Here is a 25,165-nt window from a genome sequence, read left to right on the forward strand (position 1 = left end):
GCCTCTCGCTCCCGGCCCCTTCAGCCCGTTCGCGCGGTTCTTTGAGAACCCGGCAGCTGTCCGCAGTAAACGGATGTGAGGTTGCATGTCTCCGCCCCGCAAACCCCCACTGGCCAATCAGCAGGGGGGAGGGCGGGGCCACGGCCAGAGAGGCGTCCTGAAGAGCTGACCAATCCGCGGGCCCAGGACCCGGGTTGTGTTTACCACCACAGTGTCCGTGAGCGCTCTGGCCAATCACGGCCTGCCTTACAGCATGTAAACCTGTTAGCAAAAGACTTTCCAAGGCGGGACTTGTCGCTAAGCGACGCCGGGTTTGGGCTGTAGAAAAGGGACTTTGTTTCGCATCCAATCCAAACTCGCCATGGATAAAGACAGCGTCTAGGTGAGCCAATCGCAATGGCCACTGCCATCCCTCTGTCCCTCCATTGGCCGGAGCTGACGGCTTTCCCACCCTGGTCCGGGGCGGTGACCCCGAGCGCCCGGGGGCCTCCTCTTGCAGCGGGATGGAGTTCCTCCCAACTTGTAGAGATTTGGGAAGGGAGGAAAAACGAAGCCCCGAGAAGCGATTTGAATCTAATGGAACCCAGACGCGAGCTCTACAATAAGTAGGACATGGCCGCTGGGCGGGTGGCCGCCCGCGCCGCGGCTCGGTGGCACGGACGTCCCACCGGAGCGACGGGCGGGGTCCCAGCCCGACGCTTGCCTCTCCGCGGCGTGGGCTCCTCCGCGGCCACCACCTAAAAACCGCAAGGCCCAGCCCTCCCTGTCGGGTCACTGCCCTCAGGAGGCGACACGCAGGCTTCCGAAGGCACCTTCAAAACCTTGCAGTGCACCTCTGGCGAGTCCCTCCCGACGTTACCGTCTGAAAGCGGCCGCCCGGCCGTGATGAAGCGGGATGGTCAATTCTTGACATTTTATAGTTCCCGTAGCTGGACACCATCGAGCAGTAAAATCAAGAATTGTGTTCTACCTTGCTTTTCTGTTGCTTTGGTGAAACACTGCTAACCAAAGCAGTTGGGCAGAGGGAAGGGTTTATTTAGCATTACCATCATTTCGGGAAGTCAAAGAAAGAACTCAAATAGAAACCATGGACCGTTGCCTCCTGGCTTAGGCTCAGCTGTCTGGGGCCAGCTCAGGCTATGGCCAGGACCCGCAGAGAAGATAAGTAGTCGGGAAGGGAGGAGTGAGTTAGGCACAGGGATTGGGGCGAGTTTTATATTCTGACTGGCAGTCAGACTGCTTCTTTATTTATTCAGAACTCAGTCGGCAGGGAAAGATGCATGTTGTTTCAAAACACAGAGCAGATCATTTTTGTCCCCAGACATGAGTTTTAACTTTTTCTTGGTCCTAAGTTTAGTCATCATTGATAAACCATGACAGAACAGAGTTATCTTTTACAATCATTTTTCCTCATTGACCCCGCAACCCAACTTTTAACAATCTTGTGGTTTTAAGGGCATGGCAACCTGTTCTTAGGCTCGTAGTTCTTGTGGTTTTAAGGGCACTAGACAGAAAATCTCCAAGCCAGCCTAGGCAGATTGTCATGTCCCAAGCAGTGTATCATCAACTTTTAATAGAGTGCTAATTGTCATTAGGCCCAAGAAGACTCTTCAGGCCAGAGTTGCTGCAGTTGTTACTCAGTTTCGACCACAGTACAGTTCATGTTTTATATGTTTGTAGAATTTATATGTCTAACCTTGTTATTCTTTTCATCCTTGGTCATATAACACCGCAGTGGCCCTGTGTGAGTTAACTTTATCTAAGAAAGGGAGGTCTTAATACTTTATTCTTTTGCTATTTATCCACACCATTCTTTGTCCATCGGTAGTAGGAAGAGGCTTTTAATTTTACCTGCTGCCAACTTCTCTAGCCCACCAAATATTGTCTACTTTTTCAAGTTTCCTTTGTTGTGATTATCTTGTTCCTGAGTAATTGCAGGGGCAGATGTGTCAAGAGTATCTGTGAGCCAGAGCCTCAGAAGGGGGTCTCTGGTGTCTTTGAGTCACAACCTCCAGGGTCTAAGGAAGACCTTAGGGCCAGATAAGGATATCTCCCTAAAAGTGGGAGGGTGATAATGCTTAGGAAGCTTAGAAGCAGTATTCCTGGGAGGAGGCGTAAATGATTCATAAGAAATTTTCCATCAACCCAAAATCCTCAAGTTGTACAAATAATAAAAGCCCCCCGCCCCCAGCATTTGACAAGTGGAGATCAAGGCCAAAAAGTGGGAGACCACATGACAGGGACTGCATCACTGGGCTCAGCTTTGCTGGATCTTTGCCAAGCAGCTGTGCTGGCTTTATGACTTTATCTGTGCCCATTAGATATAGCTGCGCCACTCAGCTGTCTTTCTTGTGCTCAGTGTCACCTGCCTAGGGATAGTACAGGGGATGGGACCTACCGAATCAGCAGTCAATCTAGACATTGCTAGACAGACTTGCCCATGGTAAGTCTGATGTAGACAATAATACTTCAATATGACTTCCCTCTTTCTAATGACTACCATAAAAACTAACTAGAACAATATGGAATTCTGACAAAAAGCCAGGCTCTAATGAGAAAGCCTTTCAAATATGTGGATCTTACGTTAATTCTGTAACCTAGATAATATATCATCCAATTGGTAAGAAAACAAAAACAAACTAAACACCTTGTAAATTAGTGCCCTTTTCATTTTTTGCTGGGGCTATCATAGATGCTATCTTTGAAGAATGGTTGCAAAATTTAAAATATGAATTCTCTTGTTGCTGGCAATTTCTTTCTTAAACAAACAAACAAACAAACACATGGAACTGTGTTGGGTTCAGGGTGGAAGCTGAGAAAACTCACCTTGAGATACAGAAGCTTAAAATGAAAGCTTTATTTTCTGAGCTCAGGGAGTTGATCGGTTTGGAGATCTGAATCGCATCCGTGAGGTGAAGCTTTGTTGCATAGTTAAAGGGTGAAAACCACAATTAGCTCACATGGGGGTGAGAGGCCAGAGGGCACAGTGGAACAGGGTAGTCATTCTCACTCAAATTATTTTATTTTATTTTTTTGCTATCTAGACAAGCAGTTCTAGCCGACCTTTAATTTGATTGACACCAAGTAAAGTTTATGGCTAGGGCCAGATGCACTTATGGTTGGGGAATTTCTGGGAACAAGGCCATGGAGTATGCTGAACATAAACATGGATTTGGTCAACCTGACCTTTGTACAGAGATTCTTTTTTCTATATCAGCATCAAGCTGAAATGATGTTTCTGTTAGGCCTGAAACAGAAGTGACTATACTTACGCTCTCCAAAAGGAGCAGGCTCATGAACTGAAATCTGGAAAACGTGAAAAGTATAGCTGACGCTATTCTCCATAACTATCAGAAGAGAAAGATACAATCTAAATGCGTGTGTACACAGGGTTTTTAATATTGTCATATGTATATAGTGCCTTCCTCTTGACCAGTGAACCCATATCTATACAAAATAAAGCCAGCTGGGTGTGATGGTTTTCCACCCTTGTAATTATCACAACACTCTGGGTGCAGGGCAAGTGAATCAGAAGTTCGTTCGAGGCCTGCCTGGACTACAGAGCCAGATTTTGTCCCCCAAATCAAGGGTAACCTGGGGGGTTTAACTCAGTGGTAGAATGTTGCCTAGCATTCACCTGGCCCCATCCATAGCACCCCAAAATTAAATTAATAACTTGGAGGTGAAACTTTCTGTCTATCTCAAACAAACAAAAAAGACAATACAGGGCTGCAGAGATGGCTCAGTTGTTAAGAGCACTGGCAGCTCATCTGAGAGGACCAGGATTCAATTCACAGCACCCACATGGAAGCTCACAACCATCTGTAATTCCAGTTCCGGGGACTCCAACACCTGGCCTCCATGAGCACTACTCACATGTGCTGTGCAGGCATCCATGAAGGCAAAACATACATACATAAAAAATTTTAAGCAATTTAAAAAGCAATACAATAGCACACTGCTGATCTGCAGTTCAGGTTGGAAAAAAATAAAGTTTGTACTATGTTAACAGGGTTTGTGCACAAAATAACTTCCTTCTAGCATTGCTAGTGGGAACAGAAGTTGACAGAGTACTATAGAAGGCAATTTGGCATGTCTGTTGATAGAACTCACGTGTATCCACCTTCTCTGCACCTGGGATAGAGACATGGCACAGTGGTTAAGAACACTTGTTGCTGTTACAGAGGACCCACATGATGGCTCATAACTCTGGTTACAGGGGATCTGATAGACAGCTTCCCCCAGCTGGTCCTCATTCCTCAATAGATTTAAATATGCTGTGTAGTTACTTTTATATTGTGCCATTATTTTTATTCCTTTAGGTTACATTTTTTTTATCAATCTTTTTATATCCTAAGGAAGTTCCCTCCCTCCTCTCCTCCAACTACCCCCTTCTTCTTTCCCCTTGTCCTCTCCCCTTCCCCCAAGAAAAGGGGAGTCCCCTTGCTCCCCCACCCCCATCAGCCCTCCCCAGCACTTCAAGTCTCACCAGGACTGAGCATATCCTCATCCCCTGAGGTCAGGCAAGCTGCCAGGGGGGAGTGGTCCGAAAGCAGGCAAGAGTCCATGTTAGAAACAGCGCACCCTCCCCACTCCCCATGTAAAAACCAAGCCGCCCTTTGGCCACATATGTGCGGGGGGCCTACGTCCAGACCATGCATGCTCCTTAATTGATGTCTCAGTCTCTGTAAGGCCCCATGGGACTGAGTTGTCTCTGTTGGTCTTCTTGTGAGGTTCCTGTCCCTCCAGATCCTTCCATGTTTTCTCCAATACTTCCACAGGACCCCAGGAGCTCTGCCCCATGCTTGGCTGCAACTCCCAGCTTCAGTCTCCATCTGGTGTTGCAGATGACAGTCAAGTTAGGCTCCTCTCTGCAAGCATAATAGAGCCTCATTAATGGTGTGAAGGGCTGGCTCTCTACCATGGGTGGGTCTCCGGTTAGGCCAATTATTGGTTGGACATTCCCTCAATCTTTGTTCCCTCTTTATCTCTGCTCTTCTTGTAGGCAGAGTAATTTTTGCATCAAAGATTTTTGTCAGTGGGTTGTTGATCCCCTTCTTCTGCTAGTCCTGCCTAGCAAGGAGGTGGTCACTTCAGTCTTCATGTCTCCCCTGTTAGGAGTCTCAGCTAGAGTCACTCCCATGTTCTCCCAGGAGCCTACCCTGTGGCAGGCCTCCAGCTTGACAAAGAGATGTCCCCCCTTCAGTTTCCCTTCTTTTTCCCAGCCCTCTCACCTTCTACCCCTGTTCTCTCCACATCTGATCCCAGCCCTCATCTCCCTCCCCATTCCTTCTCCTGCTCGGTTCCCTCTCTTCATCCACTTCTGCTGTCTATTCTATATCCCCTTCTGAGTGACATTCTGGCATTCTCTCTTGGGCCCTCCTTGTTACTTAGCTTCTTTGGGTCTGTAGATTGTATTATGGTTATCCTGTACTATAGGTCTAATATCCTCTTATAAGTGAGTACATACCATGTGTGTCTTTCTGGGTCTGGGTTAACTCACGATTTTTTTCTAGTTCCATCCATTTGCCTGCAAATTTCGTGATTTGTTTTTAATAGCTGAGTAGTATTCCATCGTTTAGATGTGCCACAATTTCTGTAGCTATTCTTCGGCTGAGCGACATCTAGGTTGTTTCCAGTTTCTGGCTATTGCAAATAAAGCCGCTATGAACATAGTTGAGCAAATGTCCTTGTCGTATGGTGGGGCATCTCTTGGGTATATGCCTAAGAGTGGTATAGATGGGTCTTGAGGTAGAACTATTCCCAGTTTTTTGAGTAACCACCAGATGGATTTCCAGAGAGGTTGTACAAGTTTACATTCCCACCATCAATGGAGGAGGGTTCCCCTTTCTCCACATCCTTGCCAGCATGTGTTGTTACTTAAGTTTTTGATCTCAGCCATTCTGGCTGTTGTAAGATGGAATCTTAGTGTCATTTTGATTTGCATTGCCCTGATGGCTGAGGACATTGAGCATTTCTTTAAGTGCTTCTTGGCCATTCAAGATTCCTCTGTTGTGAATTCTGTTTAGCTCTGTACCCCATTTTTAATTGGATTATTTTATTTATTGATGTTTAATTTCTTGAGTTCTTTATTTTAGAGATTAGCTGTCTGTCTGATTTAGGGTTGGTGAAGATCTTTTCCCAATCTGTAGGCTGCCATTTTCTTATATTGACAGTATCCTTTGACTTCTCAGTTTCATGAGATCCCATTTATTAATTGTTGATCTCAGAGCCTGTACTGTTGGTGTTCTGTTCAGGAATTTGTCTCTTATGCCAATGATTTTCAGACATTTCCCTCCACTTTGTCTTCTAATAGATTTAGAGTCTCTGGTTTTTTGTCAAGGTCTTTCATCCACTTGGGCTTGAGTTTTGTGCAGGATGATAAATTTGGTCTATTTGCATTTTCAACATGCAGAATCCAGTTAGACCAGCAGCATTTGTTGAAGATGCTTTCTTTTTTCTATTGTATGGTTTTGGCATCTTTGTTGAAAATCAAGTGCCTTTAGGAGTGTGGGTTTATTTCTGGCTCTTCAATTTGGTTCTATTGATCAACCTGTCTATTTCTATGCCAATACCATGCAGTTTTTATTACTATTGCTCTGTAGTATAGCTTGAAATCAGGGATGTTGACTTATTTGGCTATCCTGGCTCTTTTATTTTCCATATAAAATTAATGGTTGCTCTTTCCAGGTCTAAAAAGAATTGTGTTGGACTTTTGATGGGAATTGCATTGAATCTGTACGTGGCTTTTTGCAGGATGGCCATTTTTACTATGTTAATCCTACTGATCCATGAGCACGGGAGAGCTTTCCATCTTCTAAAATCTTTTTCAATTTCTTTCTTCAAAGACTTGAAGTTCTTGTCATACAGGTCTTTCACTTGCTTGGTTAGAGTTACACCGAGATATTTTATATTTTTGTGTGGCTATTGTGAAGGGTGTTGTTTTCCTAATTTCTTTTTCAGCCCATTTGTCGCTTGTATTAAGGAGGGCTACTGACTTTGAGTTAATTTTATATTCAGCCACTTTGCTGAAGGCGTTTATCAGCTGCAGGAGTTCTCTGGTAGAATCTTTGGGGGTCACTTATGTATACTATCATATCGTTGAATAGTGATACTTTGACTTCTTCTCTTCCAATTTGTATCCCCTTGATCTCCTTTACTTGTCTCATTGCTCTAGCTAGAACTTTGAGTACTATATTGAAGAGATATGGTGAGAGTGGGCAGCCTTGTCTTGTTCCTGATTTTAGCAGGAACACCTTAAGTTTCTCTCCATTTAACTTGTTGTTGGCTATAGGCTTGCTATATATTGCCTTTATTGTATTTAGGTATGTGCCTTGTAACCCTGATCTCTCCAAGCTTTAAACATGAAGGGGTGTTGGATTTTGTTAAAGGCCTTTTCAACATCTAATGAGATGATCACATGTTTTTTTTTTCCTTTCAGTTTGTTTATATGGTGGATCATGTTGATGAATTTTTGTATGTTGAATCATTCCTGCTTTCTTGAGATGAAGCCTACTTGATCACGGTGGATGATAGTTTTGATGTGTTCCTGGATTTGGTTTTCGAGTATTTTATTGAGTACTTTTGCATCAATGTTCATAAGGGAGATTGGTCTGAAAAATCTCTTTCTTTGTTGGGTCTTTGTGTTGTTTAGGTATCAGGGTGACTGTGGCTTCATAGAATGAGTTTGGCAATGTTTGTTCCTTCTGTTTCTATTTTGTGGAATAGTTTTTGTCATGGTATTAGTTCTTCGTTGAAAGTCTGGTAGAATTCTGTGCTAAAACCATCTGTCCCAGGGCTCTTTTTGTTTGGGAGGCTTTTGATGACTCCATTTCCTTAAGATTATAGGTTTATTTAAATTGTTAACTTGCTCTTGACTTTGGTAAGTGGTATCTAGCAAGAAAATCATCCATTTCATTTAGATTTTCCAATTTTGTGGCATACAGTTTTTGAAACACGATCTAATGGGCATATGGTTCACAGGGGTAACCACAATGAAAAAAGAGATACAAGTGTTGGTGTGTGAGGAACAGCTGAGAGGTGGGAAGGAGTTGCCGAAGCAAGTAAATGGAAATCGTGGAAGGAAGAAAAGGGGGAGGAGGAAGACAATGAGGAGGAGGGAGATAACAGGGAGAAGGAGGAGGAGGGAGATTATTGCAAGGGTCTGTCACAGAGATTTATTGGTTTTTCCATGGCCCTGCAGATCAGAACTCAAGTCACAGGTAGAAGCTGCTGCAGATTTAGGTCTGTGCAAGGAAGACAAACAAACAACAACAAAAAATCTGTCCTCTCTGAAGTTAGCCTTACAAAGCCATGCTTATAGCTGTTTGTGCAGCCTGCACAAGTGATACAGAAGAGAAAGGGAAGAGTAGAGAAGACAGAGAGTGAGGCAACACAGAAGAAGAAGATGGAAGAAACGGGTAGAGGCAAAAGAAAAGAAGAGGAGAAATAAGACGAAAAAAGTCGTTTTGGAGTTCTGGGTAATCACTGCAAACCTCTCCCTTGAATTTCCTTCTTTATCAGTGATGCCCTGAAACACCAGCAGATGGAGATGTTGCCCTGGAAAAGGAGAAATTTTCAGCCCTCACCCAATTTAAAATTCAAGTTTTCCTTTTCTTAAAAACGTGCCAAAAGAGAATTCCAGATGTCTCTGAATCTGCGACCCCGAACTGAATTGAAGAAGTAAATATTTGTATGGTAAGTTCCGCACACTCTCAGTAGTCCATGCTTTTTTTGTTGGTTGGTTGGTTGGCTTTTTCAAGATACGGTTTCTGTGTGTAGCCTTGGCTGCCCTGGACTCTCTTTGTGGACCAGGGTGGCCTCGAATTCATAGAGATCCGCCTGCCTCTGCCTCCCAAAGTGCTGGGATTACAGGCATGTGCCACCATGCTTTTAATCCAAAAGTGACCACTGTACAGTTTTGATTTTAGATTGCTCCTTGAAAAATGTTCCCGCCATCCTGTCCCATCTCATTTATCATTTACTGTCCATGTATGCATATGCTGTCTGTGTATTTCGAGTGACTGTTAAGAACCTGAACAACACTGGGGTACACTACACTTCCGACCCAGCTGTCCTGTGTCAACACTTTCTGTCTTGAGCAGACTCGCTATCTTTTGAATTCTTTCTTGCCTGTGGTAATTTCGGGGATCCTCACTCTCCCATCAGTGACAGAGCAGCCAACCCAGAGGACTTTCAGTGTTTACGTTCTACTGGCAAAGAGGTGTCTCAAAGGGGACTCATTCTGGTGTAACAGAGCTTCCTGCCCTTTGACTCTACCCCAGTCACATGCTGATTTCCAGTCAGAAGGTCCCCCAAATAATGATGCTGCTGTTTCCACAGGCCATGACACTTTGAGTCGCAAGGCCATAGTGTCCCTATGCTATAGAGGGGTCCAGACACTTACCTCAAGGACTGCATTTGAGTCCTTATACTATAGTCTTCTTAACTTTGATATAACTGTTCATTTTCATTCAGCCTGTAGACATTTGCAGAGTCTCTGTTATGTACAAAGCATATGCTAGTGGGTTTCAAGAATATTACTAAGCATGTCAGATGCACTCCCTGTTCTAGGCTCCAAGCATTAAGAGACTTATTCCAACCTGTTATCTAGCCTTTCATTCATTTGTTCAATATTTATTGGTTTCACGTGTGTATATATATATATTTAATTATTGTGTATGCAGATGTGTGCTACCACGTAAGCTCTCTTCTTTTATCAGGGGGGTTCTAGGAACTCCATCAAGGTTGGTAGCAAAGTGCCTTTATCCACTGAGCTACCTTGCCAGCTCTCTCGTTTGACATTTATTGAGAGTCTCCATTTTTACAGGACCTCCCTGGAGTTGAAGGTACAGAACTGAAAGAAAAGAAATAAACTTTCTGGCTGGATGTGATTCTGTGTCTGTAATCCCAGCACTTGTCGGGAGGATATGAAGTTTGGTCAACCTTACGAACTGTGGGGCAGGTGGAGTCTGAAGACAGCCAGAGCCTAAAGGGAATCCGGGACCTCAGCCCCTCCTTCCTCCTTTTATGCTTGGCTATCAAATGAGCAGTTTTGCGTTACCACACATTCCTTCTAGGGAACCAAATAAAGAAATTTAACAATGAAACGTTTCTGACTAGCTCCAACGTTAGTTATTAACTTCAAATAAGCTTTGTATGGAAAAGATTGACAGAACAGGTAGATGAATGACATTGAAGGGCTTTTCATCTTTATTTTTCTTTCTGGAAAAAACGATCAATTGAAAATCATTGGGTAGGGTCAAAGAAAGTAACTCTCCAACCAGACAAAGAGCTGTGAGAGTTAAAAGGAAACCATGATTTGTGTGTGTGACAGTTTTCTCTTGAGCCCAAGCTGGCTGGCCCCACATGCCTGGCAGTCCTCTAATGCTGGGATCACGAGTAAGGTGTTAATATCGGGCTGCAGCAGGATTTTTGACCGGGTCTTTCAGCTTTCAGCTTTTCACCATTGAGACAGTTGGTGAATTTGAATATGGGAGGTTTATATGGTTGCATCAATGTTAGCTTTCTTATTCTGGTGGCTGTACTGAAATTACTTAGGGAGAGGCCTTACATTTGTCTTTTTTTTTTTTTTTTTCCTAACGCTGTAACAAAGTATGTGAGACCAAGCTGGGCGTCGGATACCTGAGGATTTGTGGCCAGGTTGATTAACAGAGGGAGTTCCAGGTCAGCCAGGATCACACGCACCGTGATAGCCTGTCTAAAACAAGAACAACACAGCTCGCGAAGAGGAAAGCTTCCTTTCACTTTGGTTCACAGTTTTGGAGATTTTGGTCTATGATTGGTCTGATAGCTTAGAGCCCGTAGTGAGCAGTATGTCACTAAAGCAAAGGTGCTCATTTGTCGGTCTCTCCCATGAAAGAGGAGGTACTGTACCTCACACAGGGGGCGTGCTCATCGCGGGAGGAGCCTAAGAGTGGGCGGGAACGAAGCTCCACCCTGCGAGGGGCGTGGCTTCACTGCTCGCTTGCTCTGGGCCGGGCCCAGAACGCCACTTCCGGTTTGGGGGCCCGCGTGTGAACCGGCGAACTCATGGCTGCTCCGGCGAATCCCGAGCTCGCTGGCCAGACTGGAGACGCGGAGACAGAGGTGCTGCAGAGTGCACGGTGGCTGTACTGTGGAGAGCCTGACGACAGGCAGAAAGCTGTGCTGGGTAAAGACTGCTGGGCCAGAGCAGAGTTCTGCGTAGCCCCATCCCCTTCCCTCTGGGAACCGTGATAGCCCTCCTGCCCATTGCCAGGAGCTGGGACAGGGCTCCCGCCACTCCCCCTGGCTCCCAGCCGTCTGTCCCCACTTCACAGCCACGCGAGGACACTTCTCAGGGCAGTTCCCAGGACCTGCCACCTCAGCAGGTCTCTCATTCGCCCTTTTTCTCTGCGGAGCAGAGTTCCCTCTCCTGCCAGTTGCGGACAGTCCCTCAGTCATTTTCTTTTGTCGCAACCCCTGCCCAGAGGTCGCTTCCCCTCCCCGCCTCCATCTCCCTCTTTAGAACTAGACCAGCACTTCCTTCAGTCCCCCTAAAAGTTGGACACGAACTCCCCTGCCTTCGCTCCGGGCTCCCCACCACAGCCTGCTGGTCCTGCTCTCATCTCATTCTTGGGTTGCACTCTTACAGTCCAGTTCTCCAATGGGAAGCTGCAGAATCCAGGCAACATGCGCTTCACCTTGTACAACAGCAGCGACTCGGTAAACCCCAGGCAGAGGAACCATCGGATCCTGGTGAGTGCTGCGGGTGCTGCGGGTGCAGGTTGTCTGGGCGCTGAGGGCCTCCCAGGTTCTTGGTGTGGTAGATGTGGGAGGGACGGAGGGGGAGAAAAGCAGGGACTGTGGCTCCATTGAGTAGCAAGATTTTGGGTGAACTGATGACTTTTCCTACATTTGAGTTTTAGCTTTCTGTATTAGCCCTGGCTATCCTAGAACTCACTATGTAGACCAGGCTGGCTGGTCTCGAACTCAGAGATCCACCTGTCTCTGCCTCCCTAGTGCTTGGATTAAAAGTATGCACCACTAGCCACTCACAGCTTCATGTGTTTTTTTTTCCCCCAAGATGAACTTACTGAATATTAACCATGTCCTCATGTAGCAGGCTAAGGAAGCACCTAAATGAAATTTGCAACTCTTAGGAGGCTCACTATTCAGAGCTCAGCTTCAATACTATTTTGTTTTTCATTTTATCTGTGTCCCATGTGTGTGGCTGGTAGAGTCTAGACGCGATCCTCTAGAACTGGAGTTACAGATGGTTGTGAGCCACCTTGTGGGTCCTGGGAATCAACCAAAGGTCCCCTGGAATTGCAGCCAGTACCCCTGATCCCAGAGAAGATGCTTTCTGTTGTTTTTTGAGACAGGGTTTCTTTATGTAGCCCTGGCTGTCCTGGGAACTCACACTGTAGATCAGGCTGGCCTTGAACTCAAGAGATCCACCAACCTCTGCCTCCTGAGTGCCAGGCTCTGGGATTAAAGGCATGGGCCGCCAGGCTGCACAGGGTATTTAGTGGCATCTCTGGTCTCTGTCTGGTAGATGCCAGAGTTAAGAACATCTGCTTTCCAGAGATGCAAACTCTCTAAGTAGTACACACATACAATAGACAAAGCTTGGGGTCTAAGGGAGCTCAGCAGAGAAAGAAGTCTCTGCTTGTCTGACTCCTTCCTAGGAATGATGCCTTGGAGTGGGGGAGGTTTGGTGTCCAAAGTGAAAAGAAGGTGAAGAAAAGCTTGGCTGTGATTGGAAACTAGCCAGCCATTTCCAGTGTCCCTGGGGATATAGGAAGAGCTCATATCAGAAAGGTTGGCAGAGATCTAGGTCTTGGGCCAAGTCAGTTATTGACAGAGTCACGGTCCCCATAGGTGCTTGAAGACCTGACCGTCTAGTTCTGTCGTGCTGCTCACTCAAGAACTTTTTCCTCTCACTTTAAAATTTTCATGAGTATTCCCACGGCCTTCTGCCCACTGCCCTCCTCCATGCCCCCTGTTCCCCTGCCTCTCTACATGACATCCTGGGCAGGAGAGATGGCTCAGCAGTAAAGAGCAGTTGTTGCTCCTCAAGACGACCTGGCTTCAGTTTCCAGCACCAACAAAGACACATACTGTCTGTAACTCTGGTTCCACGGGACTCAACACCCTCTTCTGGCTTCCGCTGGCCCTACTTGAACAAAGCACACAGACATGCTTAAAGGCAAAACACCCACAACCCGCACATATCTCATTGCTAACATGTTATATTACCCTCTCATTTCTCCTTCTTTGCATCTCTTTTTGTCACGGTTCCTTGCTATTTTCATGTCCCGACTGTGTGCACACGCATACACACACATTTAAATCCAGATCCTGCATATGGGGAAAAAAAGTATTTGTTTTTCTAACCCCGATGTATTTCACTTAATCTAATAATTTCCCACCAATATTGTGATTTTATTTTTCTTTATGATTGAAAAAATTCTGTAGTGGATATGTACCACATTTTCTTTTTCTGTTTTTCTGTGGATGACAGGCTAGGCTGTTCCATTTCCAGGCTTCTGTGAAGCGTGCCACAGTAAACATGGTTGTAGAAGTATGTGTGCTATATGCTGACCCAAGAGTCCTTTTGGGTGTATGCCTAGGAGTGGTACAAGTGCCTCCTACAGCAGTTTCAATTTTCGCTTTTGAGGACCCTCCATCGGACCGACTTCCATTGTGGCAGCCACGGTTCACACTCCTACCAGCAGTGAATAATGGTTCTTTCCCCATGTCTTTGCTGGCATTGTTGTTTGCTTTTTTAATACTAGCCATTCTGACCGGGGTGTGATGGAATCTCAAAGCAATTTTTAAAAACATTTATTTGTGTGTGTTGGAGGAGGAGGAAGGGATGCCCAGATGCTGTGGTGCGTGACTGGAGGTCAGAGGACAACCTGTGGGGGAGGCAGTTCTCTCTAACACATGGGTCCTGGGGATTGAAGTCAGCTCGTCAGGTTTAGTAACAAGCACTTTTATTCACTGGGTCATCTTGCTGGCCCTCAAAGTAGGTTTTGCTTTTTAATTTTTTTTTAAAGTTTATTTTGTTTGAGAAAGTGTGTGTGTGTGTGTGTGTATGTGTATGTGTGTGGTGTGTTAGTAAGTCAGAGGACAATTTAGGGAATTGGTTCTGCTCTTTTATCTGTGGGTTCTGGGGATCTAGCTCAGGTTGTCATCTGGACCACAAATGCTTTGCCCACTGAGCCAACTCAGCAGGCGTCAAAGCAGCCTTAATTTGCATTTCTGTGATGGTTAAAGGTGTTGAATACTTTTCAAATATTTATTGGCAATTTGTGTTATTTCCTTTGAGAACTGTCTATTCAGCTCATCAGCCTACTTATTGACAAGATTATTTGGGTTTTTTTTTTTGGTAATTAAATTTTATAGTTCTTTGTATGTTCTAGATATTAATCCCTTGTTTGACTAATGCTATTACTACTTGGCAAAGATTTATCCCTTTCCATAGGCTGTCTCTAAACTTTGGGTAGTATTTGTTTTGCTGTGCAGAAGCTTTTTAATTTCATGCAATCCCCACGTGTCACTCCCTATCACTTTGGGGTTCCCTTCCCGAAGTTTTCTTGCCTTCCCCCCAAGAGACACCTGAGATTCTTGCAGAGATGACGGGCTGGATCATCTGGGGGGTTTCTGGGGCTGGTACATTGTGGTCCCGGATCCTGAGGCCCCAGTGAAAACGAGCCCAGGCTCAGGGCCTTTCAATGCTGGCCTCTAATGGAGCCCTCCCTGTTTCTCAGGCAGCTGAAACAGACAGGCTCTCCTATGTTGGAAACAACTTTGGGACTGGTGCCCTCAAGTGCAACACTCTTTGCAGGTAATGGATGACTGGGGCAGAGGTGAAAGCGGGGTTGTAGTGGTGGTGGTCTTTATTTCAGGGGCAGTTGATGGATCTGCAGGCTTACCAAGACCCAGACACACCTGGAAAGGAAAAGATGACCTGCATCTGTTAGGTTTCTAAGGACTTCCTTTATGTGTGACGTTATTTGTGACTGTCTTAGCCTAAAAGATGGCTATGTCGGCTAACTTAGAATGTGATCAGTAGGTCAAAGCTTGCCTCAAGTTTGCCTTGGGACAGAGGATTTGGTATCTTCGAGGCTCTGGATTGAAACAGCATCGTCCTCCAGCAGTGTCACTGGTGGCATGAATGGCCCTGGCAGCTTTGCCCCACACTCACTTCTGGTGTCTTCTGTGTAGGAGCGTGTCCAGCCTCAAAAGTCTAGTTCACAGAACACAGTGTAGATAGGGCCCCACGACACAACAGGGAACCACAGGAAGGCCTTTCAGAGTCGTCCTGGGCCTCAGCCTTGATGCAGATTAAATCCTAACACTGTGTCATCCCTGCTTCACATCAACCTCTCCCCAGGAGGAAGAAAGTTTTACTTGTATCTGTCTCCACAAAGTTATAGTGGGCCAACAGTTCTAGTTTAAGTCTAGATTATTACCTCAGAAGGGTTCCACGTAAGAGCGGTTGCTCTAAATGCGATTGGTTGTCAGAACCCGCTGCTGGCTTTTTCAGTCCTCAGCCATCTTAAGTCCCCTCCCTTTTCACCACCTCTTGTCTCCCCTCTCCACAAAGAGATTATCGTTAGATGTAAGCAAGTGGATGCCTTCCTTTGGTAGAGAGAAGCTGGGAGCTTGTAAATAGGAAAGGGAATTGTGTAAACAATTGAATAACCTATTATGATGTTATTCCTTTTTTTTTTTTTTTTTTTTTTTTTTTTTACTTAGACACTTTGTGGGGATTCTGAATAAGACCTCTGGCCAGATGGAAGTATATGATGCTGAATTGTTCAACATGCAGCCACTGTTTGCTGGTGGGTTCCTCACGTGATGATTCAGTTAAAGGCTCTGTAGGTTGGGTTTGTTGGATGAGTTCATGTTTGTTTCTAAAATGCATTTGTAATTTTTTTCTAAATGGGTTCCTCCCCCAACACACTCTTTTGAGACAAGGTCTCATGTAGTCCAGGCTGCCCTTGAAATCTGCTGGGTGGGTGAGGATGGCATTGAATTCTGGTCCTCCCGCCTGAGTGCCAACGTTACAGGTGTGTGCCACCATACAGGCCCATATGGTGAGGGTGTGAACTCAGAACTTTGTGTGTGCTGGGCAAACAGATTATCCTCAGCCATAGAGGATATATTCTTGCTAGGTAGTTTTTTTTGTTTATTTGTTTGTTTTTCTTTTTTAATTTAGAAATTTATTATAGATACATATTTTTTGATTTCCTACTATGCTTCAGGTACCAAGCTAAGGCTTGTGGATAATAAGTCAGCTCCTGTCTTTTCAGCGATTACAGATGTGGGATCAGACACCAGCCTTTACGGCAAGATGAATAGTCATCAGTACAGAATGTTAAGGGAGCGGTCTCATAGCACATGCTTTTCCATCACAGGCTTTTAGTTCTTCGTGTGTGAGTGCAGGTGTGCCTGCACCACAGCACACATGTAGCACACAGAACCTCTGTGTCAGTCTGAACCTACCTGTCTGAGACAGCGTGTCTTGTTGGTTCTGAGTGAGCTGGTAACTTAGGGTTCTCTTGTCTCTGCTCCCTGTCTTACTGTGGGGTACAGATCACAGACGTGAGCTACCACAACTCGCTTCACATGGGGCTGGGGACCCACACGCAGGCCCTCATGTTTGGACAGCAAGCTCGCTGCACATGTAGCCATCTATGTGGTTTCTAAATTTCCATGCAGATTTAAAATTATTATTGTATTTCTTCATTATCTTATATGTGTGCGCACCCACACATATGTGTGCATGTACGGAGGTCACAGGCCAATTCAAGCAAGTTGATCTTCTCCTTCCAACATGCAGATCCAGGAATGGGAATCAGGGCCTCAGACTTAGTGGCAAACACCTTTTCTTGCTGGCCTTCTGCCAACCCAGTGAGGTGAAATTGTTTACATTCTTTAAAAAAAAAAAGTTTACTTTATATGCATGGGTTTACTGTCTGCCCCACAAACATGGAGGCCGGAAGAAGCATTGGATCCTCCGGAACTGTAGTCACACCTGGCTGTTAGCCTCCATGTGGGGGCTGGGAACGAACCTGGGTCCTCTCGCAAGAGCAGCAAGTGCTCTGCACCGCTGGGTCTTCTTCTCAGACTCTGAAGTTGTTTGATTTTTGTCGGTACCTTTGTGTACGTAGCTCATACGTACTAGCTTGTTCTGGCTAGTGCCCACCAAACTTTAATTTTGGGTCCTTGCTATATGCTTGTCACTTTCCTGAACACCTTTCATAAACACCACATAATTACTTTATACTGCTACTCCTTTTTTTTAAACTACCGTTGGAACGTGGCTGAATCAGGTGACCTGCTACTGAGCTGTCTTAGGCCTGGCTTGTGTTCCTGCTCACTGGATTATACTGCCCACTACTCGAATACTTTAAGTGTCCTGCGAAAATCTGCTTTATGTGTACAACTGCCTTTAGGTCTTTGACCAGCCAAGCAAATCTACTTACGGTAAGAGACAAGGATTTGGTTTCTGATCCTCTCTGGCCTGCTTGGAAAAGTGACTGGGCCAGTCACTGTGTCTACAGGCCTCAGTTTTCCTTGTTTATGAATTAAGCGGCTGGAGCAGAGGACACCTATTCCCCAGTTCTCTTACCCATGTACCGAGGTGTACGTACATATTAGGGAAATCTTGGAATATGGATATGTTTTCCTTCAGTTAATGTTAAATTACTACTGAGCACTATGAATATTTTTAAGGCCTTGCAGAACCGAGCTCAGTGGCTGGGGTTGAGACCAAGGCATCAGTTGGGCTCATGAGTTTAAGGCCAGCGTGGACAGCGCAGTGAGACCTCATTAGAACAACAGTAAAACACATCTGTGAACCTCACGGTACGCTCTCTCCCTGTGTGTTTCCACAGAAGATGCTATTGAGCCTCCGCCTCCCCTGGAGAATCAGAACAAGACTTTCAGGGAGAAGGTGAGCGACAGAGAAGGAAGCCCCTTCTGGGCCCGCCATCCCATAAATGTACCAGCCCCTTGAACTCGGGCCTCACCGGCTGCTGTAGCTCAGTCGGTCTGTGGGTCTGTGCTTGGCTGCTACCTGCAGAGGCCTTCTGGTCTCCCAAGGAGCAGACCTGCTGCTGCGCTGGCGAGGTGAACAGCTAGTGTCAGCATCTGTGCCCTGTTCTCTGGGCTGATGGAACGTAGCAGCAAACTTCTTAGGTTTTGGTCCACATTGTAGGACATTGTTGTGCTTGGGAATCCACATAAACAACGTAAGTTCTTTGCACTTCTCAGTGTAGAGGAGGCTCAGAGAAGTGATCACAGCCCAAGGCGGCAGGTTGGCTTTGCAGTGCTGCGTGTGTGCACCGCTGAAAACGCAAGACCACGCTGTGGCCCGGGAGAGGGAGTGGTTTGTTAACAAGGTGTGTTCCTGATGCAGAATTGGTAGGCCCAAATGCTAGAGTCGAGTCTTTTTGTACTGAAGGAACTCTACAGACTCGTACATGGGAGTCAGTGCAGCAAACCTCAGTGTTGATGTGAAACAGTGCTGTGAGGTGGACAGGTATGAGAAAGGGCTCGGCCCGACTGGCAGGTGAGGGAGTCCGGGCTCAGGGAGTGCACAGCTTGCTATGCTCACACAGTTGGCAACAGCTGTGCCTAGTGACTGGGGGTGTTCCTTGCGCAGTTGGATTCTTGCATTGAAGCCTTTGGAAGCACCAAGCAGAAGCGGTCCCTGAACTCCAGGAGAATGAACAAAGTCGGCAGCGAATCTTTGAATCTCACAGTCGCTAAAGCTGCGGAGAACATCATCGACACGAAGGGGGTGAATGGTGAGCAGCTGGCGCCTGGGAAAGACCGGGCGTCTGTCACAGAAGCACATGCTGGGCCAGAGGGCTGCATTCCTTCCCACCGCTTGCTGAGGCTCTTCTCAGGAGCGGCTCTGGAAGCAGGAGAGACATGACACTGTCCTGTCCTCAGGCCCGGGGAGGACACAGCCCCGGGAAGGGACACGTGCACGCCCTGCCCCTGGCCAGGGTTGTGGCCTCTCTGATGTTAGGCAGTAATTCCTTACTGCCACACCTCTCTTTAACGCTGGTGTGAGTTACCAGGGGACAGACACAGTACAGCCACCTTCCCCATGGCTGTGACTCCTGGAGATCAGCCAGATGGGCAGTTAGATCTTGGCAGGTGTTCAGATTTGAGTTTTAGACCACGTGGTCTCCCCTGTGCACACTGCACACGTCATACAGTGTTGGGGAGCCTGAAACCAGACAGGGGGACACTGACGTTACTTTTCCTTCACCGAAAGCTCTGGTCAGTGACGCCATGCAGGATGACATACAGGATGACTCCCTCTACCTTCCTCCCTGCCACGCTGACGCAGCCACGCCCGAAGACGTGTACAGATTTGAAGACAGTATCCTTGCTGTTGGAAAGGTGCCTACTTTGCAGGCCGTGGTATCTGTACATATTGGCGGAGCCAGGCTGTGTAAGGGTGGTCGTGGTCCTGTACCATTAATAAACGTGATATCCAGATCTTTTCCCAGTGCTGTTAGCAAGAGGTTGGTTGATTAGGTTTCCTGGCACTGAGAGACCCACAGGACAAACGGGCATAGCTTGGCCTTGTGGGGGTCATTCTCCACAAACAGTTGGCTGGTCCCACAGTCTTGAGCAGACATACTGAAGAAGGGTTGCAACCTAGACCTTCACTGCTCAGTGGGTCTGGTTAACTGGAAAATGCTGGCAGAGGCTCTGATGAGGAGAAGGGAGAGCGGGCCAGGCAGAAAGTGACCCCTGGGCTGGGGTCTGAGATGCAGGTCCCCGAACTCTGCCCTGCTTCCTCTGTGAGTCCCTTCTCTGTGAGCCTTAGCTTTCTTACCTGGTGCCCTGTGGGGTGACTTAGTTTAGTGGTTTCCATTTTGGTCAGTCATGTTCTTGACCTGCAACCAGTTCTGTCCCCAGCTGAGTATGACGCTCTGGAGAGCCCATCTGAAGCCTTCAGAAAGGTCACATCAGAAGACATACTGAAGATGATTGAAGAGAACAGGTACTCTGGGCAGATGGCATTTCTGGGAGTCATGAGGGGAAATAGCAGTCCAATACGAAGCAAGACCTTGCTGATACCATGCAGAAATTAGCACCTTTTGGTCCGTGGGAGGTGTTTGCTCAGCCCTGGAATGAAGGAGCTTTGACACTAGGCTTTCAGGGGCTGTGGCTGGATTCAAGGAAGAGGGCCCGCTTATGTGTGTACAGCCTATAGTAGGGGGCGGTGTAACCTGGGACCCATTAGCTAGCCCCGGACCCCACTCTTTGTTGATGCTGATTGCCACTGGCAATGCCTACAGGAAGCATGGGTGTGGGTGCTGCCCAGGGTGGAAGCTTCTCTGTGACTGCATGCTGTCCACCTCCTCCAAAATCAAATACATGCATTTTAAATATTGTGTATTTATTTTGAATAACTTAGAGACTATCCCTCTTTTGCCACCAAAACAACTGTTTTTTTTGTTTGTTTTTTTTTTTTAATGATGGCCGCATTATTTCTTAGTTTTGAGCCTTTTCTTCTAATTATTCCCTTCTTTTCTGAGATTATGTATGTGTGTATATGACATGAGTATGGGTGCAGTAGAAGATGTCATTGGATCCTCTAGATCTATAATTAGGGCAGCTGTGAATGGCCCAACTCGAGTGCTAGGAAACAAACTAGGGTCCCACAGCAAGTGCTCTTAACTGCTGAGCCATCTCTCCAGCCCTGCTCTTTTAAGTGTTTTTGATTGTGTATGTGTACGTGTATTTATGTGTGTGTGATGGTGTTTCTGTGGGTATGCATGTGGAAGTTAATTTCAGGCATCCTCTATTGCTGTTCTACCTTATCCAATGTGGTGGAGACTGTCCGTCAAACCCTCTGTGCCCCTGATAGGACTAGTCTCCATAGCCTGGCTGCACAGGCACATGTAGGGCATGGGGATGGTGTGCTGGGGTGGCTCCTGATAGCCTGGGTCTCCCTCATGTGCTGCTGTTTCCTTCCTTGTTTCAGCCACTGCTCCTTCGTCATAGAAATGCTGAAGTCTCTGCCATCAGATGAGGAGAGTCGCGACCGGCAAGCCCGAAGAGTCTGGTTTCTAGATGCCCTCATCAGATTCCGAGCTCAGAAAGTGATAAAGGGGAAAAGTAAGCCCCCACGGGCACTTTACCCCAGTTATTTCACTTGTCACGAGTTTCTCATCACCGCCATGGTGTCTGCCCAGGCCCTCTCTGTGCAGCCTGCCCTTCCCCTGCTCCCGCTGCCTGCCTGAACCTCGCAGGGCTCTCTTCTCTTTGAACTTCTTTCTTCTATTCGGGAAATGGGGACAGGGTGGCTGGGCACTCACTGCTTCTGTTAGGAAAAGCACTGTATCCAGGTCAAGTGAAACAAGTAATTTAAGGGAGGCTCTTACAGCAGACATCACTTATGAACAATCGTGGCTTTGCTGTGGAGAAGCTTGGGCAGGTTGCTTTTCTTTCTTAAGACAGTCTCACTGTATAGCCCTGTTGTCCTGGAACTTACCATACAGACCAGGCTGTCCTTGAACTCACAAGAGATTCATTTACCTCTGACTCCCGAGTGCTGGGATTAAAGGTGTGTGCCGCCATACTTGGCATTTTCTTTCTTCTTCTTTTCTTCTTTTGGCAGCAGCAGGGGTGGGGATAATGTTGTAACAGTTTGTTTTAGACTGAGAAAGTCAGTTTGTAATGTTAAAAATTTCCAGTTTCTCCGTGTGATGATGGTGCATAGCTTTAATCCCAGCACTCAGGAAGCAGAGACAGGCAGATCCCTGAGTTTGAGGCCAGCCTGGTCTACAGAGTTATAGGACAACCGGGGCTCAAAAAACAAAGACAAAAAAACCCAAAAAAAAAAAAAATTCCAGTTCCACCTGCTTTCCATGACCATATGTGGTCATACGCTCTTACTCAGAGTTGGAAACCCAGCAGGAGACACCTGGGGTTTCCAGTACGAGGTGTGTCTGTCACTGTTGCCGTGAGAGGCACCAAGGATGGAGGCATAGCTGCCTGCCAGTTCTCAGGTTTCGCACTCCAGTCTCACACCTTCCGTCTCCATTTACTTATTTGTGGTAGTTGTGGGGAGTGTCTGTCTACTGTGTCCGTGGTCAGGGCATAACTTGGGAATCAGTCTTTTCTAGCATGTGAATCCTGGGCTGGAACTTGGCGGCACACGTCTTCACTTGCTGAACCATCTCCCTCAATCTGCAGGCTGCTTTATTTTCCAGTATCTTGTGTTCTTAGTCTTCATCAGTTTGTTTGCTCTATCTTTTCATATCCCCTTTTGCAAGCACCTCTTGTGTGTCTGACCTTAAAGTGGCTGCTTTGGCTCTTGGGCCCCTGTTCCCTGTTGTGATGGCTGTGACCCTACAGCACTCGCACCCTCTAGGGGATGTGTGGCATGTGGACTTTCCAGGAAAATGATCTGATGCGACTCTGTGTTCTAGGTCCCCTGGGCCCTGGGATCCCCCACATCATCAACACCAAGCTGCTGAAGCAGTTCACCTGCCTGACGTACAACAATGGCAGGTCAGGGGCTATGTCTATGGGGAAGAAGGCAGATGGGGGTGGCAGTGGGGGGCGGGGGCTGAACTTGCAGTTTCACGGCCACAGAGACCCAGTGCCAAAGAGTTCACTGCCATTTGGCGGGCTTCTGAGGGACACATGTATCACATACCCTGTCCCCTTGGAAGTGTCCGTTTTGCCTTTGGCTGTGGGACAGGCCCTGCAGTGAAGTGTCCTGATGACTGCAGTGCCCCAGCAAAGGGCGGCCAGTGCAGTGACTTTGAAGACAGAACTTCCACCAGCAGCATCCTGGGCTTGCTTGCAGCTGTTCGATTGGGCTGTGTTTCCTGCTCCCGACTGTGCTTGGAAGCAGCACGGCAGCACTGAGTTTGGGGGTTGGAGGGTGGGGCTTCCTGCAGGCCTGCTGAGCAAACAGTAACAGACTCATACAGAGGGCCTTCATGAGTGCAGTGCTACCACAACACATGGGCAAAACGTGGGCATTGCTTTCTCTGTCTCGGGAGATCATGGGCTGGTGCACTGTTCACTGTGAGACTTGAGCACCCTGGAAAGAACAGGTTGTGTGGCCTGACAGGCATCCCCAGACTGGGAACATTGACCACAGAGAGGAAGGCTCTGGTGTCCTTAATTTGCATTTGGAATTTAACATCATTTCTCCTTCCCTTCCATTGACTGCAGTTTACGGAACTTAATTTCGAGTTCTATGAAGGCCAAAATCACTGCATATGCAATCATACTTGCCTTGCATATAAATAACTTCCAGATCGACCTGACTCTGTTGCAGAGGGACTTGAAACTCAGTGAGAAAAGGTGAGCACAGCAGAGTATCGCTGTCCCCTGCAGAGCCTGGGCGGGTCCCTACTCCTGATGGCTAAGGGACAGGGGAAAATCTTGGGACGAGACGACAGTTTTCAATGAGTGAATGATTGACTGGCAAGACACTGCGTGCCTTCTCTTTGTAAGGCATGGTATTGAATTTATTCACTGTCCCTCATTGATTTCCGAAAAAACAAATGAAGAATCTAAGGTCTGGAAAAGTAATGACTTTCTCAAGCCCTCACTCCCAAAATGGGTGCCTGGGCTTTAGGCCTGTGCCACCCACAGCTCTCTGTTCTGGATTACCCTGTGGGCTTTGCATTGCTGTGACCAGAGAGGAATTCTCCATGGACCTAGGGGGTGAGATGAGGGTGGAAGCAGAGAGCCTACCTCAGGGTGCTCTTCCCTGCTGCCAGACCTGAATAGCGCACACAGGGCTCCTCTCCATTTGTTCTGTTTCTTCCTTAGGATGACTGAGATAGCAAAAGCCATGAGGCTGAAGATCTCCAAAAGAAAGGTGTCCCTGGCAGATGGCAGGGAAGAGGAACACAGACTAGGCACTCTGTCTGTCCCACTGCCTCCGGCCCAGACCTCAGACCGCCAGTCAAAGCGGAAGAAGATTCAGTAGGTGTTTCCCAGACCAGAGCCACTTCTGTTGAAAAGAAAGCACTGGACCTTGTGGAACATCCCTATAACTCAGGAGACTGGGGCAGGAGAATTGTGAATTCTGGCCTGTCTGAGGCTCTCCTGTGCTCCACCACACCCCTGAGGCCTCACTTCAGCGTGGTCATCAGCCAGAAGCTAGCATTCCAGTTGGGCCTCTCTTCTGCAGAGATTAAAGTGGTGGCCCAGGTTTGACTTCATGTCCCCCTTTGCTGTTTCTGTGGCTAGAAGTGACAGATGTTTCTCCTGTTGGGTCATGTGCTGGGTTTGGGAGGGTCTGTGGAATTTAAAGTCAAAAGATTTTACTAGGCTGAATTTCGAGCACACCCCACACCCACCCCAAAAAAGGATGAAAGTGTATAAAGAGGACCTAGAGGCCAGCTGGTGGTGGCACATACCTTTAAGCCCAGCACTCACAGAAAGGTGGATCCCAGAGATTGAGGCCAGCCTGGTCTACAGATCTAGTGTCAGAAAAGCTAGAGCTACAGAGAAAGCCAGTCTTGAAAAAGAAACAAATAGGACCTAGAAGGCCCATGGAGTAGGTAAAGGAGAGCTGAGCTCCACAGGGCCTGGAGGAGGCTCCCGGCTCTGTTAGGTTGGCAGTGAGATTTGATGTAACAGCCTGCTATCATATGGTGCAGCCAAATCAGGAAGTGATAACACAGATTTTCTTCCTTGCTCAGACCACAAAGAGAGGCTTGGCTAGCCAAGGCATGGGGACTGGAGATGAATACAACGTGGAGAGCAAGAGTCATCAACTTGGTGGCCTCACTTGGCTTTGGTTTCAGGTCTTGACAGACCCATTACTGATAATAAAGTTCTGAGGTCTGGAGAGGGGAGCTGTACCTAGGCTGTACCTGGAGAACCAAATGATCCTGTGGCCATGATTCTGCAAGGGAGATAAGACAGAAGTCGACAGAAAGCCTTTCATGGGTCCACACTATGAAAGGAGAGAAGCAACTCCTTCAAATTTTCCTGTTTCCGCCAGTGAGCTGTGGCATGTACACACCCACACCAGCAGGGCTTAACAACAAAACCAGTTCTGTTGGGATTGGAGAGAGCTCAACAGTTAAAGATCCCACAAATACCTATGTTTGGAACCCAGCACCCATATTTCCAACACTAGGAAGCAAAGGCAGAAAAG

General features: G+C 47.0%; 1 protein-coding gene across 1 annotated transcript; it reads left to right on the forward strand.

Moving 5' to 3' along the window:
- Positions 1-5,381: 5,381 nt before the first annotated feature.
- Positions 5,382-24,216, forward strand: Polr1e (RNA polymerase I subunit E). Its single transcript, XM_021653987.2, has 13 exons — positions 5,382-8,697; positions 10,616-11,173; positions 11,636-11,739; positions 14,760-14,836; positions 15,751-15,836; positions 17,895-17,953; positions 18,665-18,809; positions 19,289-19,396; positions 19,930-20,026; positions 21,014-21,147; positions 22,464-22,545; positions 23,221-23,352; positions 23,827-24,216. The coding sequence occupies exons 2-13, from the start codon at positions 11,053-11,055 to the stop codon at positions 23,984-23,986; spliced, it is 1,305 nt and encodes a 434-aa protein (XP_021509662.1). The 5' UTR covers positions 5,382-8,697; positions 10,616-11,052; the 3' UTR covers positions 23,987-24,216.
- Positions 24,217-25,165: the final 949 nt, after the last annotated feature.

This window comes from Meriones unguiculatus, chromosome 3 (assembly GCF_030254825.1).
Source record: "Meriones unguiculatus strain TT.TT164.6M chromosome 3, Bangor_MerUng_6.1, whole genome shotgun sequence".
Taxonomy (NCBI): Eukaryota; Metazoa; Chordata; class Mammalia; order Rodentia; family Muridae; genus Meriones; species Meriones unguiculatus.

What these genes read in the sequence shown, in the direction of transcription:
- Polr1e (XM_021653987.2), top strand. Translation starts at nt 11,053, where the DNA reads ATGGCTGCTCCGGCGAATCCCGAGCTCGCTGGCCAGACTGGAGACGCG. An exon ending in CATGCAGCCACTGTTTGCTG is followed by an intron (nt 15,837 to 17,894) that starts GTGGGTTCCTCA and finishes GTGTTTCCACAG; the next exon opens with AAGATGCTATTGAGCCTCCG. An exon ending in CGTGTACAGATTTGAAGACA is followed by an intron (nt 19,397 to 19,929) that starts GTATCCTTGCTG and finishes ACCTGCAACCAG; the next exon opens with TTCTGTCCCCAGCTGAGTAT.